The 17,053-nt window shown below is 58.1% G+C and overlaps 4 protein-coding genes across 4 annotated transcripts; 1 reads left to right on the top strand and 3 right to left on the bottom strand.

Annotated features, from left to right (window-relative positions):
- Positions 1 to 701: 701 nt before the first annotated feature.
- Positions 702 to 4,032, top strand: B0H18DRAFT_871123 (uncharacterized protein; the record flags this gene model as incomplete). The annotated part of the gene is made up of 12 exons (XM_048040144.1): positions 702 to 852; positions 941 to 1,409; positions 1,464 to 1,830; positions 1,893 to 2,108; positions 2,149 to 2,192; positions 2,255 to 2,519; positions 2,583 to 3,008; positions 3,085 to 3,365; positions 3,421 to 3,453; positions 3,504 to 3,562; positions 3,619 to 3,849; positions 3,917 to 4,032. 12 exons carry the CDS (start codon positions 702 to 704, stop codon positions 4,030 to 4,032), a joined length of 2,658 nt encoding a protein of 885 aa, XP_047897341.1.
- A 2,987-nt stretch (positions 4,033 to 7,019) lies between these two features.
- On the bottom strand, positions 7,020 to 7,984 carry B0H18DRAFT_27237 (uncharacterized protein). Its single transcript, XM_048037361.1, has 2 exons — positions 7,315 to 7,984; positions 7,020 to 7,256 (listed from the first exon to the last, which is right to left on the bottom strand). The coding sequence occupies exons 1-2, from the start codon at positions 7,915 to 7,917 to the stop codon at positions 7,182 to 7,184; spliced, it is 678 nt and encodes a 225-aa protein (XP_047897340.1). The 5' UTR covers positions 7,918 to 7,984; the 3' UTR covers positions 7,020 to 7,181.
- Positions 7,985 to 11,414: 3,430 nt separating this feature from the next.
- B0H18DRAFT_871196 (uncharacterized protein) lies at positions 11,415 to 12,170 on the bottom strand (the record flags this gene model as incomplete). The annotated part of the gene is made up of 4 exons (XM_048040147.1): positions 11,415 to 11,467; positions 11,556 to 11,679; positions 11,749 to 11,833; positions 11,893 to 12,170. The coding sequence occupies 4 exons, from the start codon at positions 12,168 to 12,170 to the stop codon at positions 11,415 to 11,417; spliced, it is 540 nt and encodes a 179-aa protein (XP_047897339.1).
- Positions 12,171 to 15,669: 3,499 nt separating this feature from the next.
- B0H18DRAFT_825046 (kinase phosphorylation domain-containing protein) lies at positions 15,670 to 15,988 on the bottom strand (the record flags this gene model as incomplete). Its single annotated transcript, XM_048039342.1, has 2 exons — positions 15,670 to 15,834; positions 15,905 to 15,988. Coding segments are annotated over 2 exons (249 nt in total), but the record flags the coding sequence as incomplete, so codon positions are not given.
- Between the last annotated feature and the right edge of the window lie 1,065 nt (positions 15,989 to 17,053).

The raw sequence follows: 17,053 nt of genomic DNA, 5'->3' as shown, positions 1-17,053 counted from the left end.
CAAAGACGCCACAAATAAGCGTGGCCGCGCAAAGCCTCGCGGATTTATTTCCTACTTTCCGTCTCCGTCGCCCCCGTCGCCTCCCTTGCAGCGCGTCTCCTGCCTGGTCTTCCCTCTGCATTACTGTGCGCGCGCACTGTTCGAGCCCTGCAGCGTAATCCCCGTCCACCGAAGTTGCGAACAATCAGGCCACAACGAGGTAGATACCGTCCCAGGCTCTGGTCGTCTCGTCGACTGACACCTGGGATCAGAGCGAGATTGGCCTTGAGAGCGAGCCTGTTTCGGTGGATCACGACATGCTGGCGCGGCCTGCGCAGTGAGGAGCCCCACGTTCGCGCGGACATAGATCGAGCCTGTGTTTGGATGGTGGCAATCCGGTGCCAGCGCAGGTAAGTTCCGAGTGCGAAGGCCACTGGGAATCCCGCGAAGAGACGTCCACGAACCCTTCTGTCCAAATGCGGACGCACACCATTCCATCTGCGGATTTGTCACCGAGTGGAAAATTTCCAGAGTGTCGGCTTCTAGCAGATCGCATCTGCGCGTCTCTCTGAACTCTTTAGCCGTGGGCCCCATGGACGCCCTGGCTTCGGGTTCTCGCGTGGCTTTCATATCTATACACTGCCTTTAGCTGTCTCTCCATGCGCCCCTTGTTCTAACTCCCGCTCGCCGTCTCTCCATCTTACGCTTCCCTGTCCACAGACATGGTTGCAAGCTCAAACGGCGAAGTCTACGCGCCCTACACACGCGTCCCCCTCGTCGAGGAGGGCTTCCACTCCAGTGAGGATGGCTCCGAACTCCACTCCCCCGTCTACGATGGCTCCTACACCCCAGAAGGTGCGTTCACCGCCCTCCGTCCCCGGATGCACCCATTGACGCGTCGTTCCACCCAGAACTTCCCTATCAGCTCGGCAGGATGATGCCCTACGCGTCTGACGCGCAGATGTACATCGCCAGCTGGGACGGCGCACACTACGACAGCCCGACTACGCCGCCCAGGTGCGCGACCACCATATGCTCCAGGGCCTGCACGTCTCCAGCCCCACGCTCGACCCCGAACTCCCCCACTCCTTCACGAATGACCTCAGCCTCCACGACCCGACCATGCTCGGGTTCGAGACCCCAGCAGCGCGTTTCCACCCGCACGCTCTGACGTCGACAACGGACTACACGTTCGGTCTCCCTCAGAGTCGGTTGCCCGATCCGCATTACCACACGCCGCATGATGTCCTCCACGATCCGCCCGCCGGCTATATTTCGCATCATCATCAAATGTCGATGCCAACCTCGAATCAAGCATCACACACCGCAGTGGCGCACGAGTCAAAGTCGACGTCGCCGGGCGCCACGACGACAGCAGGGCGGCAGGCGCGACGGGAAGCCTCAAACGTCGTTATCGCATGTCGGCAATGGTGAGTTGGGTTCTCCACCGTGCCCGAACATGTCAGCTGACGCAAGGACAATAGTCGCGCTCGAAAGATTCGTTGCGACTCTACCAGACCAGTGTGCCACAATTGTACACGGCGCAACAATGAGTGCGAGTACGACGCGGTCCCGAAACGCCGAGGCCCGGACAAACGCCCCGGCACTAGGCAGCGGTCCTGCAAAAAGCGACCTTCGGACACGTCTACTCCCCCAGCGAAGAAGAAGCGCAAGACCGACGACGAGAGCCCCGACCCCGTCCTTGGTCGCATCAAGCAAGACCCCGCCGAGGTCGAGTCCAAAGCCCACTCTCTGTCCTTTGGCCCTAGCAGTTCCACCTCACACTCGTCCTCCTCCCCGCTCGACATCCATGAACACTCTCGCAGTCTCTCTGACATGGCCTACCCTCGAGTGAGTACCTAGTATCGGCCTCGGGGTAACGAACGTCAACGATGTTCATACAGTCCTATTAGGACGATGTGTCGGCCAATTCTCGGCACCATCCTGACTCGCTGGCGTACACGACCCGGTCCCCCGATACCAAGCTGCTTTCTCGCAACGGGGACGTCAACGGCGGGCGCCGCCACCATCATGACGACTACTCGAAAGCTACGTTCATCCCTCTCTCTCCCTCGGTCGAATACACGCGCAAGACCTGGTGGGACAATCTCCTGCGCGAGCATCAGTACGTGCCGCCGCTTGACCGATAGCTCCCCCCCGTATTGAGAGCGCGCCCGTAGAATGAACGAGATCTTGAGCGACCTCAATTTTCTGTATGTATTACTACGCCGTCCGTACGGTACCCCCATAAACTGAACCCCCACCCCGTGCCCAGCCTTACTTCTAGTAGTTACTGGCTCTCGTTTATTCATCTCCCGACGTTCTTCCGTGACCTGCAAGACCCCGCCCAGCGCGTGCGCATGCAGCCCGCCCTCATCATGGCCGCCCTCGCTATGGCCACCCTTATGAAATCGAGTGAAATTGAGCACGGCGCGGAGGGAAGATCCCGCGCCGTCATGTACAGGGACGCGGCGCAGTCACTGCTGGAGAGTGCCTGCAACCAACAACTGGTTGACTATACCCTCGCCGAGGCCGCTTTGGTGCGTCCCCCAAATATTGATTTTTTGAAAAGAAAGGCAAAGTGGCTCATCGTGTACTCGTAGCTCCTGGCTCTCTTCGAGAACTCCAGCCACCCGCAGTACAACGCAGAGAGAGCGAGCTGCTCGTTGCAGTTCCTCGACCGTATCGTCGGCGTGCTCTCCCTCACGTTCATCGACCGGCACGACGCCGACGTCTCTGTATTCTCCTCCCGCTCCGCCCCCGTCGTCTACATGCCCGACAACTACCGCCCGCCGAAGAAATGCTGCTGCGTCGCCTCGCCACAGAGCATGCCGGGTGGCGTCGAGGGCTATCACCCGTACTCGCAGATCATCCCGCCTTGGAACCCCAGCTGGTCCGAGGCGGAGATCCGCAAGGAGGAGTGCCGCAGGCTGTGCTGGGTCGCCCTTGCCCTCGTCGCCAACTACACGCTGCAGTGCTCTGCCTTCCATGTCGAGCCCAAGCGATTTTTCCTGTCAGATCCGGCGAATGTGAGTATGTTCCGTGGTGCTCATTTTTCTCCATCTGTCAGTTTGCGTTCATCTCTCGTACTGACGCTCCACACAGTTCATGTTGCTATTCCCGGGCGAGGCCTACGAACGTGCCCTGGGCCACGAACAGCTGTATGGGCAGTCACCGAAGGACTCTGTCTGGGCTGTGTACTGTCGGAGCATGCTTCTGTGGACCAGCAGCACCCGCCCGCCTGATGACCGTTGGTCATCCGAGCACCGGACAAGGTTTATTGTCGACATTTTGACCGAGACGCGCATCGTCCAGTCGGCGCTCGACATGCACCAATGCAGCGTGGACAGTACACTGCTGGACGTGTGTAGGGAGTTCCTCTACAAGTAAGTCTACCGAATGCCCTTCGCCGCTCCACCGCTCACTGGTGACCTCATCCAGCACGCAGCTCACTGCCACGTATGAACTGCGGCGGTAAGTCCGTTTTTGATTCGGACGTCGCCGGCCCTGGCTCATTGTTTAAGCAGGCTACAGGACGTCGATAATGCGGCCACATTTGACCGCCGACAGGCAGAAGAGTGGCGTGAGTGACTTCACAATCGACTCTTCAGGGCTCATCTCTGACGCGCAATTCTTTAGTGTACTATCAGGACCAGATAGCGAAGGGCGTCAAGGCTGCAGTGCTCCAGCTGGGTGAGGCTCCCGGACATCTGCTGTCGAGGCGCCCGTTCCAGGTCAACTGGATAGCCACGCAAGTCATGATCTGTTTGTCGCTCTGGAACTACGACCGGTCGCTCGTCCATGCTCTCGAGCTGGCCAAGTCGTTCCTCATCCCGCTCGACGTCCTCAACGTCCTGTGGCCGTCCGCAGGTGTGTCCCGCCTCTTGCTTAATCTGACTTATCAGCCGGAACAACGCTGACGGTGGTCCGGATTTAGTGCAGCGCGTGCGACGGGACGAGCTCCGCCAGCGCCTTGAAGAGGCGTGTGTTTCGGCCCGTCTGCCACCTCCTCTCCCGGCCGAGCTCACGTTGCCGCCAATCCTGCGGGCATGATAGGCTGGTCCACACTTCGCCCCTTCTTTCTCTCCATTCATCGATATGCGCGCATTTGCATTCACTTCCATTCGTTACTCATATACGGCAGTATGTATCTCTTTGAGTACATGTTTATCCCCATTTGGAAGCGCTGTCCCCTAGTACCGTCCTCTTCGCTGTAGCCTACGTACTGTATCGGGTTTCCTCCTCTATTCGTCTTCATAGCCGGTATAATCTGCTCTCGGGCTCATACATACGACTTCGGGTTATTTGGCGCTCTCTTTTACTTGTTTGCTGGTGTACATGCACGTCGTCGTCGTCTTTTCTGGCTATGTCAGAATCATGCCATTGAGCATTGCCAATACATCCTCGAGCTCATAGATTGCACTCCACGCTGCGCGCAAAGCAAAAATGATAGCTCGCCCCGGAGGGGGGCTCCGGGCCCAAGATGACTTTTGCGTGCAACAATAACACTGGCTTGGAATGGAGATCCCTTTGTGTGCAGACGATCATAACGTTGCTATGGAAGTCTGCATGCCCAACAACCTTGTCGTTCAGCGTGCAGCTCACGATAGGAGTATAGATATCGTACCTGTGGTCCGACAGGAGCTTATCGGAAGGACGCGCCTCATCAGGATGAAGCGTGCGCCCTTACGACAAACGCACAGGTGTTGTACGTGAGATGAGCCTTCCGGGTGCCGCTGGGTACGTCTTCCGCCCGCAACAAAAACAAGCCGTCTCCGACATGTGCTGATAGCGTTCGCGATGAGAACAGCTATTTCAACCTGCCCGGCGCGGCGTCTTGATGTGCTGCTCGCATGAACAGGTCCGCTGATGCAGTGGACGGCGCGTGCCAGGGGCGGCGTTCCACTCCGTGTTGGCAGGTGCGGCGAAGCTTTGGAGCGCGAGCGATCGTCGATTGGCAGATCGTAGCGTAAGGATGGAGGTCAAGTGCGCTGGACCGGCTCTTTGGCCTGGCATGAATTCTACAGCACGGGCGGCGGTCATGTCCGCCGTCGGTATATCGCCTGCCCGGATCCAGTCGTCTTGTACCGCACCTGGCGCGTTCTTTGAGCCGTAAAACGACTTCCCTTTCTGCTCATTGCCGGTGGAGACACATCGGACTCAGCGAAGACGCGAAGCCGAGCCATTGTATGCCCACTGGCAATCTATTGAGTACTACATGAGCGGCTTGCGCAACTAACCAGGAAAGAAACTCGCCAAAACCTCCCATAGTGCACATGTTACACGTCATGACCGCGCGCGAAGTGATCATCGGGGCGTTGAACCCTGCATAGTAAAGTGGTGATCCAAATTCAAGTTCTCTTACTACTGGTGACATCATACATCGTACGAACCGCGCGACCTGTCGGAACCGGCGGAATTGTATAGAGCAGCATTGATTAGCTATATCGCTGCCCACCAACACGTAAAAGCACGAACTTCGATGCAGGGTGCCCTCAGCGTGGGCACGATCATCTCGCAGATCTCATCGGTAGCTGTGATCGACGACGGCGGAGCATTTCTCGCACCGCCACCTGCTCGATCGCAAGCGCCACTGAGCGTTCGGGTTTCAAACTTGGACAGGAGGACACCGGCGCCGCCAATGCGCTGTGACGATACGGTCGAGGAGATATATGAATCATATACCAGACGTTACCTGCAGATCTAAGGTATATATGTACGTGCAGGGCGACTCGGGTGTGCGACGGTCATGCCAGTGCCAGTGCCCAGTCACGGATAGCCTGCCAGTGAGTGGCGTCGGGAACTGGAAGGTGTCCGCAAGTGACTCAGTTGCGAAATGGTGTTGCAGTACAGTCCTGGACCAACGTGAGGGTTGAAAAATAAAGACGACCACAAAGCGCCACCTCTTCCTGATTCCAAGCAGGAACTCCTTGATTCGAAGGACGGCACAAGCCACCTGTAATTATGAGATCCGGGCTGAGGCACATACTTGTGACCGACTTTATGCTGCTAAGAGCACAGCCCTAACGTCCAATTTAATCACGGCGTACCCTGACCGGCCGCCATGTCCCTGAGGTTAGGCCACGAGGAATAAGTCACAGTTGCTCAAGTCAGTACCAACAGGTGAGTACTTTACTGACCTGTTACTTCTCGTCATCATTACGGATGTCCATTCGCTCGCCATCATCGTATAAGTACTGAGGCCGCCCGTTTTAACCTGCAGAAGTCTGGCGATCAAACGGAGAGCACTGGATGAATGACCGTTATTAATTATCGAATGCCGAATTTTGGAACCACTGCGGGGCTATAATAACAATCAGTCAGACCTCGACTTTGCGACTTGCAATTAATCGATGTGCTTACTCACACTCTTCCATCATTCCACGAGCAATGTCGACGTAAGATAAATCATCACTGCCGTGCTTTTAGCGAGCATCCCAATCTCGTGATGGGACTTTGGCTTGTTTCGCAAGTGAATTGTTCGTCGCGGCCGAGCATCGCACGAACATACTGCCCCTTGAGGCAGCCGTGTTGATGGCCATCAGCACTACTTTACTTCAGTTTCGTCAGGCCACTCCCCAACTCAGCTTATCGGCAAAGAATATAGCACAGACTCGCCGACTCGCCACCGTGCCTCGGCATCAATAGAAAATGGTGATTCAAGCACACCAGCTCTCAGACCCATGCTTCCCGAAGAAAGGCGCATCGGTGAGCCGCATGCCAGTGCCAGACCGACCCATCCCGCGTCCGCGTGTTCCCAAAAAAAGATACACAGCGGCGTATTGTGGATAGGGGCTCGCGACCGTGACCATCGGTCACTACACCCATGGCTCACTACCGCCCCGTCGCTCAGAGCGGAAACCCGTAGTAACCTTTGATCCCTATCCCACCGCCCGACTTGGAGATGTCCGGAATCCGAGAGCCCAGCCTGAATGTGGCTTGTATGGGTCTTGTCGGACCTCGGAAGAAGTGGAACCCTGAGGCGGGGCCGCCCGGAGGACAAACTTAGAGAGGGACTCCGTCGCGCGAGTTCTGCCGGTCTCGTTTGTAAGGCGCGGATATTGTGCTCCATCTGTGCATATGTGAGAAGCTCAAGTTGATACTCACGAAGATTATTGAGGAGGATGAGAGCGCACCATAATGGAATGCCGCCGAGGCGCAATGGCCGTGAAACTCTGAGTCAGAACCTATGCCACGGACAGTCAACTCTGTTTCGGGGAGATGCGCTTCAGTTCGGATACATTGCACCCCCCCACTTCGTCAAGCCGGCTTACGTGCTTAGGGAAAGGGGTAAACTGAGTTAGGCAGCCACGCTGAACGTTATGGGTCACTTACTACCATCCCATTCACCGGCTTCTCCTTGCGCCTCAATGCAGGAAGTGTCCCCAAATCGTACATCTTCCACTGCCCAAGAAGACGGAGAGCCCCAGCGGAGGGAGAGTAACTTAGGGCACTCCCACAACTCGACTCGGCCTCGAAGTCGCCCGAAGGCTCCGAGTCGCTAGCAGCATCAGCAACGTCCGTCCATTCAATACCCGCTTTCCTCCAGCATCCCTGCTTCTTCTCGTATCGCACCGCCGGAGCATGACCGAGTACTCCTCCCCTCAATCTGGAAGGTCGGCGCAACCGATAAGACAGAGAGCAGGGCACAAAAAGAGGAGATGAGATAGAACTGGAATTCCGCGACTCAATTGACGTTCGATGTTCTCTACACCCGTTTCCGTCCCCCATCTTGGCGACCTGAGGAGACACGGAACCACGTTCGAAGTCGAGATTGAAGTATGTCCTCTGCCCTACTCGGAGTTGATGCGATTCGCTGCGTCTAGCCTGATCGTGTATGGGTGCTCTCGGCACGAAGCGGGGCACGAAAGCGGGGCCGAAGGGACAATAGAGCAACGCGAACTCCGTCGCGCCGATGGTGTGGAAACTCTTCCACATCCGTGCAATGCATCCCTAGACACGGATGTCAGCATAAATTGATAATGGAGACAGAAAACTCGATGCGACGAACCTGCCTGAATATCAATATCCACATCGCACGTCGTCCTCCCAGTTATGAACGAGTGCCCTGGTGGTCAAAAAAGCGACTGGACACACTGTGATGTTCCCGGACACTCCGCCACCGGCAGAACGTCGAGGTCGCGAATGACCGTGTGCAGGTACCACGAAGCCAGGATATGAACTTCTCGGTAGAAGCGATCTGCAGAAGAGGGCCTGTCCACGACTGAATATCGAAACTCCCTGCCGGACGAGCCGAGCAGCCCAAATTCGCACTTGGAGGAGGAATCTCTCTACCCCAATCTGAGGAGCATTTGCGCAGGGCAATCGCAACCCCATGGCGCGCCTCTCGGACCGCGCGAACTCGAAGATGGGAGTGGCCCGGATACTACCTGAAGGAAGACCGGGATAAGTTGGAAGTTGGATGCGCTCCTGGGGCCTGAACATTCTGCCCATGGTACACATTCACCCTGTCAGTGATCATTCGCTGACAGCGGCACGATACGAACGCGAACGCGCAAACACAGAACCATCAAACAAGCTCAGGTGGCAGATGCAAGAGTACGGTACCTCACCGTGAACGACGATTCGATGCCCGGCCTGTTGGCACAGACCATTCGTTTATCTGATGCTTCAAAGACTCGACGCGCTCAGCTGTCACCCATCTGGCTCGTACGGAGTGCACCAGCACAGTCCGCAACGGTCCGTCGCGGCATCCTCCACTGGGCAATGGCCAGTCTCGAGGCTATGCACCGGTCCTGAACGATCTCCGAGGAGCCTATGGTACCGACCCAAGGCGTTGTTGTTGAGATGTCGAAGTTTGAGCTTGTCCACAAAGTCGCGGGTCGACCGGGGATAGCCTGAGTGTTGGCCATCGTGGCTACTAATATTTGCGGCGCGAGATACGGACCCGGACCTATCAGCGGTCGCCAGAGCATGTCCACAGGCTGACAGTTTCGTCCAACGATAGAAGACGACGGGGAACTGGAAGCAGCGATGGGCGACGGAGAGGCTTCCGGAATCCGGATGCCATGAATCCGAGTCGTCGCAAAGCCACGTTCGTGACAACGGATGCGCACGTACTGTGAACCTGCTTGCAATGCATCAGCGCTTTTCCAACGTCAGCCCCAAGTTGGCAGCTGTCGGCGGCCTACTGAACCAAGCCCACAGGAATGCTGAGAACACCGAGAAGATTTCGTGCAGAGCGACTCGGACAAGCTTCTGGAATCTGCAAGCGCTTCGAGGTCAGCGACTCTTCGCGATCATACCTAACCTACTCAACGAGGAGATCGTCTGTCATATGGGTAGTCAGGCGAACTGTTGAGGTCTTGAACAAGAACTCGAGACATCTCGGAGTTAACACGGTCTCGGACGCGATATCGTCCGGATTCGTCATCTGAGTTCCGAGTCGCAGCGCGCTCGGCTTGCAAAGTCTGAAGCTTGACTTCAGCAGCGCGGCCTTCGTCCAGCCGAGATGATGCGTGGATATGCGGCCCCAAGGGCGACTGGCTCTGGTTCAATCCATATCTGAAAAGAGCTCCGAGTCCTGACGCCCGGGCAGCTGAATGAACGACAACACGTCGAAGTCCGAGTCTGGCCGCCCGTCGGCCCTCCAGATAAACATGGTTAGTCCAGGGTTTGCTTCGTACAGCATGAACGCAAACCTCGGAACAGCAGCTGAGCGACCGCGGATGTTCTGAAAGAGATGTTCAGTAGCCTGCGGGCGCCAGGGCCGCAGTTGGCAGAAGGCAGAGAAGCAATCCGCTCGAGCGTCCGTATGCGCGTGTGTCGGACACTTGGGATGGCTGCCCATGCGTTCGCGCCGGGCGTTGCTCTGCAGCTGGAGCGTCCACCTCTCGACGTCGCTCATCACAGCCTCTAGAATCCGTTCCCCTTGCGGTCAGGGTAATGTATAGGCCCGATAGACTACTTCGGCGGGCTAGGCGCCCTCTCGCGCAGAGAATCACACTACTGCATGTTTGTGCAGTGGGCAGCTACCGCAGAGACAGATAGCGACCCAAACAGAGCCTCCGAGATCTCCAAGTCAACCAACAAGACAAAAAATACTCGACCCGAGACCCTGTCGACAGCTAGGCCGTTCGCCCTCCGACTGGCAATCGACGGTTGGACCACGCCACCCGAGGTCGGGATTTTCAGATTCAAAACTTGCAAGAAGCCGCCGCCTCCTCTTCTCCTGGATATTGCGCTTCTGATGCGCGGGAGGGAAGTGCGGGGGCGGGGTGGCGGCAGCCACCGTCAAGCCCAGCCATTGCGAATTCGCCACAGCGCATCACGCCCGCCGTGCCTGGCCGTGCCGCCCGCCGCCCGCTGGGAGCCCGACCTTCCCTATCCGGCCCCGGGTGCGCGCGTTTACGTCTACGGCACGTCACCGCCTACCCCGATCGGGTGGGCGTCGGACGGCGACGCACTAGAAAAGGCGGTCAGAAATTCAGGGAGCGCAATATATATATATCGGGGCGTCCGGGGCGATCGCACTCCCTCCGACGGCGTGATGCGGGGTGCGGGCGGGTCGCCACCTCGAGAATATTTTATGTTTCGAGCCAGCCCGACGACGAGGTGATGCGGCACCAGAGGCCGGCTCGAGCCTCCAGGAGACGTGCCGCCCGCCGGGATGCGAGACGTGGATCGCGATGCGGGCCAGAGATGGGCCGTGAGCTCGCTGACAGCTCAGGCTAATAGGTGCACTGGTCGTCGGCGTCGGACTCCGCAATTGCGAGGTGCGCGAAGGCCACAGACGCAGCAGAGCATTGAGCACCGATAATATTCAGTAGGGCGCATGAGACCTCCCCGTGCAGTGTGCTCTGCGGACTCTGCTCACGGCTCCGAGGCAGCCTGTGCGCAAGATCGCTGTGCAGCGCTCGGCGATTTATGGACGAAGGAAGGCAAGCACGATACGCTAGATTTTGATGTGGTGATGCGCCGCCTTGGCAGACCATGAACACTAAGCCACCTACCTGAGTAGCCGGCGAAAGGTACACAGTAAGCAAACGCGGTCCAACTTACATGCGCGTTTCGCAGTGTGGGTCTCGACGAACAAACCAGACTGTACAGTGAAAGTATGACAGCTATGCATACATTGACGATCTAGGTACGTACAGGGCAACATTACGCGCGGGGGACGCGCACTCTTTATGGGACATTAAGTATATACAGCGGGGGACAATGCAGGCAGACAGACAGAACATGGACACACGTACGTATATATGCAAGGATTAGCATGACAGCATGATTAGATGGGAATTAGGCGGGGCTAGGGTAGGGCTGTATAGGTTGGTGTTCTCAGCGCGGGCGGCGGGGCCAGCAGGTACATTACGGCCCTGCTATACGAGAGCAGGTTGGCCAAGATGTTGATGGCAGCAGTGGGGTGAGGGGGCCCGTGGGTGCGCAGCACCGCCGGCGGTGGGCAGCCGGGCGGGTCAGACATTGTGCTTCGCGATGTGTCGCATGATGATCAAGGAGGCGAGGAGCTCTGGTAAACGGTAACGGGGCGCGTCAGCAGGCGCCCTGTCGCAGAGATTCCCGACATGTCGGAGCGGAGGTTGAGGGCGGGGACGTACCGCCGACGATATTCGAGTAGGATTCCTCGACAGTGAGGACGCAGCCTGAGGAGCCGGCGAACTTGGGTTCGTCGGGCGACTTGAGGCAGTACGACGCGACGTGGTAGTCGCTGGCGTTGGTGCACTAAACCATGGGATGGATGCGGACGCGCGCGCGTCAAGAAGGGCTAGCTACATGAAGACAGGTACTCACGGTCCACTCCTCGTCGCCTTTGGTTTGGTGTGTCCAGCGGTACTCCTGCCCGTCAGACGCGCGGAACTTCCTGCTCTTGGAGCTGCTACGGTGATAGCACGCGTAAGACGTGGCTGCCGACAGTGCCAGAGACAAAGCACGCACCCAACCTTGACCAGGTACTGGCCCATGTTCACGTTCCCCCCATTCTTAATCTTGACGGTGCCCAGCGCATTATTCGCACCGAAGTCCAGGCACGCGAGTGGCGAGCTGAAGGCGTTCGGGCGAGAGGAGAGGTCGTAGATCATGTACGCGGTGTGGGACACGTCGCGGAGGGTGCAGCGGAGGCTGAGGCGCATGCGGTTGTAGAGGTCGACGAACTCGGTGCCGGTGAGCTCGCCGGTCTGGTCCTCGAGGAAGAAGGGGAGGCCGCAGGAGGTCATGGTGCAGGGAGGTAGGGCAGAAGGGCCAAAGAAATACAGGCGAGCACGAGGGAAGCAGAGAGCGAGGGGTACTCTTGGGGGAGCAGGGGAAGGAGGAGGGCGCGAGGGAGGGGCGATTAAAAGAGTGTAGCGGGGCTCGCCGGGCACAAAGAACGCTGGACAAAGGCCTGCCGAGTGGCGGGGCGGCGGGGGCGCGAAGAGGAAGGGGAGCAGTGGTGTGCCACCGCCCGCACGCGCACTTATATTCCAGCTCCGAGTCCGAGTCGATCCTGGCCCAAGCGCCCGCCCGCCCAACACACCCGCCCAGCCACCCGGCAACGCCAATCCATTTTCGGCCAATCGCGTCCGCCGCCCGCTCGGCGCTCATCTCACCCATCGCAGATCCAGCGATGCGCTTCGCCGGCACCCACTCGGGCGTTGCCTCTTGGTTGCCTCCCATGGCCTGTCCCCGCACGTCGTCGCCCGCGTCCTACAAGCCGTCGCCCGCCTCTTCGTCGCCCGTCCGCCATCGTCCCGCCCGCCCTCAAGGCCTCAAGCTCGCTGCCGCGCCGCGCCTCGACCCATGAGCCTGATGATCCCTGAGTGCACGCCTTGGCGACGCGACGGCGTCTCCGCCAACTGAAACGACCATGCAGCACCGTCGCAAATACCGCCCCGTCTCAACCACTCCACACGCAGGGTCGTCTCAGCCTGCCTCGCCGCGCGCCTTGAATGCATCTTGTCGTCGCTTCGCCAGCCGCCCGATTCATTGCTGCTTGTTACGCTTTGTGGGCGTCATACGCAGGGCTCGGTCGCCATGCAGCCAACCCTGAGCATGCCTGCGACGCGACTGTCACCAGAGTTGGTCACCAGCCGGCGTGCCAGCGGCGTGCAGCGTGCCCGTTCCGTGTCTACGCCCTCGTGCTGCGCCGCGCGCGTTGCTGGGGACGTTCCTGCCACGCTCACACTGACGTACTTGAGACGTCTGCGGGTCGCTCAGGGCGTCGACGTTGAACACCGGTAGGTCTGCGATTAGCCGCATCTGTAGGCTATCTTGGGCTTCGGACATACCACCGAGACCGGTGTAATCAGACTCTGTACCATCGTCACAGTCCGTGAAGCACCGGATCCGTAAGACGCGTACTGCACGGAAGTCAGTGTACATACGAGACGCGTTCCACGAACGTATGTACCAAATCGAGCACGCCCGCGCTGTTACAGTGCCAATCAAATTGAAACAGCCATCTCGTCATGCCGATTGACGATGTCTACTGTGAGATTCGGTACCGACGCCGCACTGGCAGCGTACATGATCCGTTCGGACTCGTCACTAACACCGCCTACAGGTACCAGTACTTACAATCCTGCAATATGGCTACCGGGCCACTGGGACGATCCCTTTTCCTACCCTCCCCAAATCCCCCCTGAGAGCGGCTCCGAGCGAGGACTCATCTGATCGGCGCACTGCAATATGCAACAATATTTTAGCAGATTCAAGGTCACCGACCTGCACATGTGCATGGATCTTTGAGTGTCGCCACGAGACTTGCTACGCGACGCCTCGGTTGCGAAGTTACTCTCGACTTACCTACAGTGCGGACTTTTTCTTTAGCTTGTCGCCCCGCCTCGCGACCACTGTGGCCATCCCTTCTCTTCGTGCGCGGCTCCGAGTCGTCTCAATGACACATTTCACTACTCAATTGACAAAGACTGGGTGCTGGTACCAAGTACTGAACGTCGCGCCTACTGCGCCTCCGAAGTGTACGGCGCATTCATAAGCACCCCCACCTATACGCGGCCCACTGCGTCCAGCTCAGTCAGACGTCGTCCGAATCGTCATCGATGTCATTCATGCGAGACCGGTCATCGCCCTCTCGCGCTGACAAGCTGCAATATCGAAAGTTCGAACTTCCTGATCCCTTGCTCCCATCAAGATGGACGCACTCTGGACGCAGTGGTCTGGATTCTGCCCGAGATCGGCGCTGCGAGATGCCTCCGCGAAGCCTCCCCGACCGATCCTGGGCCGCTCAGCGAACGCGGTGCCCCGGGAAACATGCGATACCTACACTGACGGTGGCGGCACTTCGTAAACTCGGAAAGCGTTTGCCGTCCTTTTATGGTATGCAACGAAGACCGAGCGCGGAACTGGTACGTAGCCAGTCCGGCGCGCTGCTGGCGAACGGTGTAGTACCAGGTTGTGCGTCGATGCCGTGAAATGGTTGACCTGTTTAACAAGGATGCGCAAAAACGGAGAGCGGGCCAGACACAGAGCACGAACACACTGCGCGCATTGTGCCCTCCCGAAAGAGAAGCAGCAGAGAACGAAGCTAGCAGAAAGCTTCGACTTCACGAAGGACGCACCGGTAACGTACCGGTACCGTTCGTGGGGTGCGCACTTTCCACTCGCCCCATGTCAAGCCTCCAGTCCGAATTCAACAATAGAAGTGGAAGACAGCGCGCATACGTAAACGCAACGGCGCGCGGTGGATGAGGGAATCGCGTTAAGAAGGATTCAAGTTTGGGTACTTTTTGTGGTTCTTCCGCATCAGGAGGGAAGCGCATTGCATAGGACGGCGCGCATACAGCCGAGATGCTGTCCGCTGCGGTTCCCAGATTGGAAAGACTCGTAATTCAGTCCATTTCGTACCTGCAAGGATCTGAGAAGCGACGGGTGCCTTGAGATCGAGAAGTTAGAGCGTCCGGCGCCACGCAGCACAGGCCAGATGGGGAGACGTAGCCAATACACCGATCGCCGGTTAGCATAAAGTCCAGACCAGGAGTTAGGAGCAGTACGTGGCTTCCGAAGGAGGAGGCCGAGTAGAATCTGTCACTAATAGATTATCCATGCGGGCGCATCTTACAGCATGAAGTACCAGAACATCGCACCACGCACCCAAGCCTAGGTAGAACACCGTTTTCCAAAGACGAAGCAGCATAGCAAAGCACATTTCACCTTCAGCCCCGTCCCCGCGACGCGCCCGGCCGGTCCCTTCGTGCGTTGTCCTCCCACCGCCGCCTGTCCCGCTCCCTCTCGCGTTCGCGCTCCTGCTCGCCATAGTCCGCCGCAGGCCTCCGCGCAGGCGGCGTCCTCGACCGGCTCCTCGATTGCCTCCCATACCTCCCGCTGTCCTTCCCCCGTCCCTCATCTCTGACGCTCCGGTACGGCGAGCGCGACCTCGAGCGATGCCGATGCCTGCTCCGGTAATCCTCATCGTCCTCGTCGGGAGTGCGCGTACGCGAGTGCGCATGTCGCTGTGCGTGTCGCTCGGCACGTTTCTTCTCCTTCAGTGCGCGTTTCTCTTCCTTCTCGCGCCTGCGCTCCTCTTTGCGCCGTCGTTTCTCTTCTTTATCCGCTTCCCGCGACAGCGAGGGTGATGCTACGTCCTCGGCCTTGGGTGCGACGCCGATCGCATTCGCACCTGTGCCCGGGCCGCTGGATTGGCTGCTTTGGGGCCTGCTGCGAAGCCCCTGGATACGCGGTATAAGAATGAAGTGGAGAACAAGGACAAAAAGCGGATGAGACGCACAGTGCTGCAGCGAGAGCTTCCGCCTCCGTTTCCTTGATCTTCCTTATCTCCTCTTCCCGTTCAGCACTAGTCTGTCTAGCTTCGCGGTTGTACCAGTGGATATCCTTGTTCTTCTGCCACCGCCCTGTCGGTGCGTTGATACTGTGGCCCAAGTAGTTCTGTGACGGGAGCAGTCAGGATGGTGTGATGCAAAGGGACCTTCCGGGATTAGGTGGGACAAGCACGCACCTCTCTGTCCTTGTCTGCTGAAACGTCGGTCCACTTGAACTCGGCTTGGCCTCCCCGCGTGCCGCCTCTCACAGGCTCGAACATGTTGTGAACTATGAGCTGAGTTTGATGAACTGTGGGGAACTGATGTTTGGCGAGCCCGGCAGCAAGGGTGGCGCGTACGTCGCGCGGCCGAGGCCCGTAGAACTTACTGAGATAGTATCAGGACAGTGAGAGGTTGAGGGCAAGGTACAGTGAGCGCTTGGAGGTATCACAAGCGCTCGATGCGGGACGGCCGGCAACTACCGATGGTCCCAATGCGGTAATTCCCGCCCTCTGCCAGTGCATGCTGCCCAACCACCAACTCGTGAGGTACCGTCACTGTCTCGTGGCAACCTGCGACGGGCTTCGCCCCAGATATGTAAACAATGTAAGTGCTGTATCACGTCGATCTCGCGGTGTCCGCAGGTGCTCACATCTGAGGTCGCAGATGGACTCGGAGGATTCGCCCATCAGTGGTTCATCGTATCTGCATCCTACTAGCAATCGTCTAGTTGGGACTTTTCACTGCCGACATCTCAATGCATTTTTGCGTCCGATATACAGATGAATGGGCAAGTCGAAAACCGTAGCCGTAGCTTCTTGCAAGAAATCTTCCGACAAACGTGAGTCTACGCAGACATGTATTTGGTTTGTCGTATCGCAATGATTCAACATGAATCGACAGCCCTCCCTCACCGTCCCATGATATCGATGAATGGCACGGTCAATGACGATTGTGACCCAGTCCGCGGCTCTGAGTCCCCTGCAAGTCAAGTGCCGCGGTCCAGGCGGCGTTGCGGTTCCCATTTCTCATGCCGGTGCATTGCGCACCACAGTGGCGAAGACCACGCCGTACGAGCCACACGCAAGCCAGGCAATTTCAACACTGCCCGCAGTACGGTGGGCCCGCGGCTACAGCCTTTCGACCACACAACAGATGGTTTCACAGGTAATACCCGACGTGATTGCCATATAAGGGTAGCTCTGAGCCGTACGGGATCATCATACGAAGCCGTTCACGTCGTGCCTTAGGTCTTCCCTGAGTCGATCAATGGAGCTATGCACAGCTTTGCGCCTTAAGTCCGGATCCGCGACGCTATATAGCATCTCGGGAGCTTGATTCCTGAG

The sequence above is a fragment of the Fomitopsis serialis genome (assembly GCF_022376445.1).
Source record: "Fomitopsis serialis strain Sig1Antser10 chromosome Unknown B0H18scaffold_10, whole genome shotgun sequence".
In the NCBI taxonomy this organism is placed as follows: Eukaryota; Fungi; Basidiomycota; class Agaricomycetes; order Polyporales; family Fomitopsidaceae; genus Fomitopsis; species Fomitopsis serialis.
Note: the sequence above shows the minus strand (reverse complement) of the source record. Positions and strands in the feature narration are given on the sequence as shown.

Excerpts from the sequence above, each read along its gene's own strand:
- B0H18DRAFT_27237 (XM_048037361.1), bottom strand. The coding sequence starts at position 7,917 with ATGTGGAAGAGTTTCCACACCATCGGCGCGACGGAGTTCGCGTTGCTC. Across the intron at positions 7,257-7,314 it reads AGCCGGTGAATGGGATGGTA|CACGTAAGCCGGCTTGACGA; the intron begins GTAAGTGACCCA and ends CCTTTCCCTAAG.